Source organism: Lolium rigidum, chromosome 5 (assembly GCF_022539505.1).
Source record: "Lolium rigidum isolate FL_2022 chromosome 5, APGP_CSIRO_Lrig_0.1, whole genome shotgun sequence".
Taxonomy (NCBI): domain Eukaryota; kingdom Viridiplantae; phylum Streptophyta; class Magnoliopsida; order Poales; family Poaceae; genus Lolium; species Lolium rigidum.
In genome coordinates, this window is record NC_061512.1 from 116000322 (window position 1) to 116005055 (window position 4734).

General features: G+C 41.1%; 1 protein-coding gene across 3 annotated transcripts; it reads right to left on the reverse strand.

Moving 5' to 3' along the window:
• Window positions 1–343: 343 nt before the first annotated feature.
• LOC124654214 lies at window positions 344–3206 on the reverse strand. 3 transcript variants are annotated; one of them, XM_047193231.1, is made up of 7 exons: window positions 3084–3206; window positions 2328–2413; window positions 2161–2220; window positions 2020–2077; window positions 1771–1908; window positions 837–1004; window positions 344–748 (listed from the first exon to the last, which is right to left on the reverse strand). In XM_047193231.1, the coding sequence occupies exons 2-7, from the start codon at window positions 2387–2389 to the stop codon at window positions 596–598; spliced, it is 639 nt and encodes a 212-aa protein (XP_047049187.1). In that variant the 5' UTR covers window positions 2390–2413; window positions 3084–3206; the 3' UTR covers window positions 344–595. The 3 variants fall into 3 exon arrangements, with proteins under 3 accessions (XP_047049187.1, XP_047049186.1, XP_047049188.1); XM_047193230.1 differs by having other exon boundaries at window positions 2328–2427; XM_047193232.1 differs by having other exon boundaries at window positions 2328–2442; window positions 3084–3203.
• Window positions 3207–4734: the final 1528 nt, after the last annotated feature.

The window sequence follows — 4734 nt, forward strand, 5'->3', positions numbered from 1 at the left end:
GACTCGAAAACTCATACTTCACGTATGATATACTTATAACCTTAACTTCGTAAAATAGATTGCCGAACCCTCAATAACCAAAAAGTGAAACATATTAATTGTCGAAATGTTGCTTCGTCGTCGGCAAGAACGAAAACAAGCTAACTGGTGTCAATCACTTGCAGTACTTGAGCTCCTTTGCAGGGACATTGTGTTATACCTCCTTTGCGACGAATGAATCCGTCCTTCAGTGACCTCGATCCTTTATAAAACGTGAACACGAATTACCCACAAAGCCGCTACAAATAAAAATAATCCTCCGCACGAATGAAGTTGCTTTTGTGATGCACGGAAACAACTCTGATTCAGAAGCAGAGGCCTCAACTGAACAACAATGCAGCAGACTGCGGCATTACAGAAAAAGTTACAGGCATTCATCATCGCCTACACCAAACTGACAGACCAGCCACATGCCTATTTTTCAGGAGTATTGGCAGCATAAGATGTTACCCAGAATGAAGTTTAGACTGATATGCTACAGTTCAGCAACACACTTGATCTCCTTGGGAAACCCTCTCACTTCAAGATGCTCCTGGAATGATGAGGACACAGAGGTTCACATATATCCCATCATGTTTACTGGACTGGGATTGGGACTGGGACTGGGACTGGAAATGGGAATGGGTGCGCTAATTTTCTGTTCATCAGCGACCAGCTTACTACCCTTTAGCACTTCGTCAATGCTCTTGTTGATTATGCTGTTTCTGGCCTAATATGCGTTGAAAGAAAGATTTCATGAGTGATTTCAAGAGGCAGTATAGGAAATTGCAATTAACAAGGAAAGAAAGGAAGCTGACCTTTATTCCGATGGCCAGCGCTGTTCTGACATTCGCCACTTGACCTAACCTCAGTGAACTTCCTCTGTTGTCCTTGAGGCACAATACAGGAACTTGCCTTGTGCTTGCCAGGGTTGGTATGTGTTTTGTTAGCCATTTGGGATTGCAATCAGCAGCTATAAGGACAGCCTACAGTACCACAAAAGAAGATGCTTCGTTAGCCATTTGGGATTGCAATAAGCAGCTATAAGGACAGCCTACATTACCACAAAAGATGAGAAACGGCTGTCAATTTTAGTTTTCTCCATACAGGTACTGCAGATAACTCTTGATATCACCTTACTTTGAGAATGATATCAGTACTGTGAATAATTTAGAATTTTTCATAATTATTAGAAATGCTAATTATGTCTCTAGTGCACTTGTACACGCTATATTCCCCCTCCCCCCTTTTTTGTTCACTTAACCTGACGTAAACAATCCCTAATTAAGTCAATAATTTGTTGACGTGACATTCAGAAGTCAATTTAACTGTTGTTTGCACAGCTTACAGAAAATTATTGTTCAATAAAAGGCAGTGTTTACACTTTGCAGCTGATTTGGTATTTAGTGCATCATTTGATACTAATGTCTTTCAAAGCCGTATGTAATCGTGACTAAGAGAGTTTTAGCCATTCAAGAATATTTGACCAGATAAAGTAATGGAGGTGGAACCGTGATAAAGATGGACTAAACACTTTTTTTTTATATTACAGACATTACATCCACGACATTTGCATAAGCTAATGCAGACAGACAGCATTAGAGAAAATACATGTTGCAACTAAGGATTCAATTGCTTCGGCTTAACATATGTACAAAATATAAATCCAAGCCCATAAAAAATGTTGTCTCTCCCCTCAAAAAAAATAAGTTGTCTCTAAAGGCACAGCGCATGTGAAGAAACAAAAGTAACCTGAAGTGGCACCAAAGGAGCTCTCCGCAAAACTTTGTGGGTCGGTGCCTCACTAGAACAGCCAGAATGCGAAGCAACAGCAGCAGGCATTCTCTCAAGGACCCTTGTCACGTCATTGACCCCGACACAAAATTGTTGCTACAAGGAAAAAAAACAAATACAAAAGAACATCAGAATATTTTGAATATGCTCTCCATCAGCAGAAAACAACAGAAGAAACATGGTGAAACGAGACAAGAATGGCAATACCTTCATCCATATCTTTTCTGGCAATCCTCCCCTTGAAGCTTTTGCAACCTCAACGCTTCTAGAGAATATGTATAACTTTTGAATACTAGAATCAATAAACAGAAAGAAATGTTGAGAGATTAACTGTGGTTACCTACTAACCTGATAAGCTTAGACAACAGTTCATCCAGGGTATCTCCTCCAATGTAATCTGAAGAAACTCTGTACAGTGAAATACCAAGTGGCCCGTGAACCAAAAAGATACTTAAAGACAAATAAGGAGCGTAGGTACAAAGGTAACTAACAACAGAATAGGGCAAAAAACGTACGCTTGTTCAGCATCTTTCAGCGACTTGATTGGCCCCTCAGGTTTGTTCTTCTTCTTGCCCATTGGCACCAAACTGGGTGGTACCAACTGAGGAGAAGACCCTGTTAAATGAAGCAGTAACGCAATCAAACAATTATTTGTACCCACGTTATGCAGCAGACACAGTACACACAGGAAACAACAACAAAGGGATAGTATGAAGAACTTCAAACATGGGACCATAATAATTTCTCTTCCACGAGACACACGTCATCACTAAATATTGTAATATAGAAGCTGAGTGCTAACATATCATTTGATGATGGTATTATACTAGATGTACATAATTCATTCTACAATCATCTACCAACAGTGGCAGATCCAGATTTAGTCCGACCAGAATTATGCAGACGGTTATCATCCCATGCATACCTATTTAGCAGCCTACATTAAGTTAACACATTCACATTTAAGATAAAAAAGCAATTTGGCGGAGTCAGGATCTCTGGTTTCAAGTACAGCTTATGTACGAAATTTGGAGGAGGCATGATAGTTCAACGAAAAACAGATTATTCTTAGTATCGACGACGTCCCCATTATTGTACTTGCCAGAGCAAGAAAAAAAACTATAGTTTAACTCTGTGATGTTCATTTTGTAAGCGAGAATGATAGCATTCTTCTTTACTTGCATCGACTAATCAAGGATCAACCTCTATTCTAGACTGGGGAGGGGAATCAATCACAAAATGAGAATAGAAATGTAAACTGAAACACTCACAGTGCTTGCGTGCCACTGTTTGTGACAGTCAGTGGTGGGCAAGTCCTGGCCGTGTGCCTCCGTGCCTGCCGATTGCCCAAGTGCCAACTGACGAGCTGCCGTCGGCCGACGATGAGCAGGGGCGCGGGGCCGTGGCGTGCGGGCGGGGCGGGGCGGGGCTGCGGGAGAGACGGCGCGGGGTCTTGCGGCCTTGCGGGCGGGCGGTAGGCAGCGGGCAGGGCGGCGTAGGGGCGTGGAGGTGGTGCGCCGGCGCTCCCGGTCAAGTAGGGTAGCGCCTGGCCGCCTGCTTCCCGTGCGTCGGCTCGCCTGCGTCCGGACAGGAGGAGCAGCAGAGCCAGGGCGCTGGGCCGCCATTCGGGCCTGGCAGTTCTATTTTTCTCTAGCGTGCATGAATGGCCCGGTGGCAGCCAAAGAGGCATATTTGATAAAGGGCGCTTTTATTATTCGAAGTGTCAAACATTACATCCAGCTTTTATCTTCACTCAAGCTGATCGGTGATACACTTCTTTATTACGCGTAAATCAAGAATCTTTACTTATAATCCTCTCCTTTTGAAAAAAAAAAACGTTTCTGTTGTTATACATCAACAAACAGAATGGCGTGCCATGAAGTTATCGTGAGACAATCCTCATAGATTGCAAGAGCTCATCTTGTGGGTAGTTTCTCGCTTTCCACTTCAAATCAGAACTAGATGAACCTCGCGCCGTTTTAGTTTCTTGCGTTAAATTACATTGAGTGAAGAGTTTAACTTCTTCTTTATGCCAACAGGGTGATTGGGAAGCCCGAGCATTCTCCAGTTTGATAGATAGACAGAGCCTTTGTTATTTCTCTTCATCATAACCAGCTTGTGAGTGCTATGGGGCTAATATTTGTCACATAGTTTATGAATAAAATTATTCAGCTCATAAGCCATAGTTCAGTACAATAATTGCCCAAAAAATGGCAGTACAATATCATACAATGTTTACAGTTTCATTTGCAATAATTTTCCAAGCCAATTCAATATACACAACGTCAAAAGGAGCAACAAACTGGGAAATATTCTAAAATTTGCATGAAACTCTAATTCACTAAGACAAATTGTTCTTTTTATAACAGCAAGTGTCTTCCGCGTCATCATCTCTATGAGTCCCTTTTATATCCAAAGGTTAAAGTAAATATTCTAAGATGGCAGTGCCAAGAAAGAGACTGGTGGTGGATTTGTTTAATATTGCCCGTCATATTACCTTTGTTGCTTCTACCTCCCTAGCTTGGATGTCATCCAAGTCAGCTTCAGATCATTTTGCAACATGAAAAATCTAGTGCATGTAAATAGATTAGCAACACAATCATAAAAAAATGAAACCAAAATCTAAAATAAAAAGGACAAGAACCAGCAGGATAGTCTATTTATTATTTGTTTTCCTGCAAGTAAAGAGCAAACTACCCTGCTATCATTTGAATGGATTAGTTATCTATCTGAAATATGCATTTTCAGCAGAAAGCTAACCTCTTCTTTAGAAACAATAATCCTTCAGTATAAGGACAGTATATAATCCTTTGAGCAACCGGGATCATGTTGTAAATGTACGTAGTAACAACCAACAATAGTGAAAGAAAGAAACTCATTCGTGTGATTGAAGGGTAATATATTCAAAGTTAATAAGCTAGC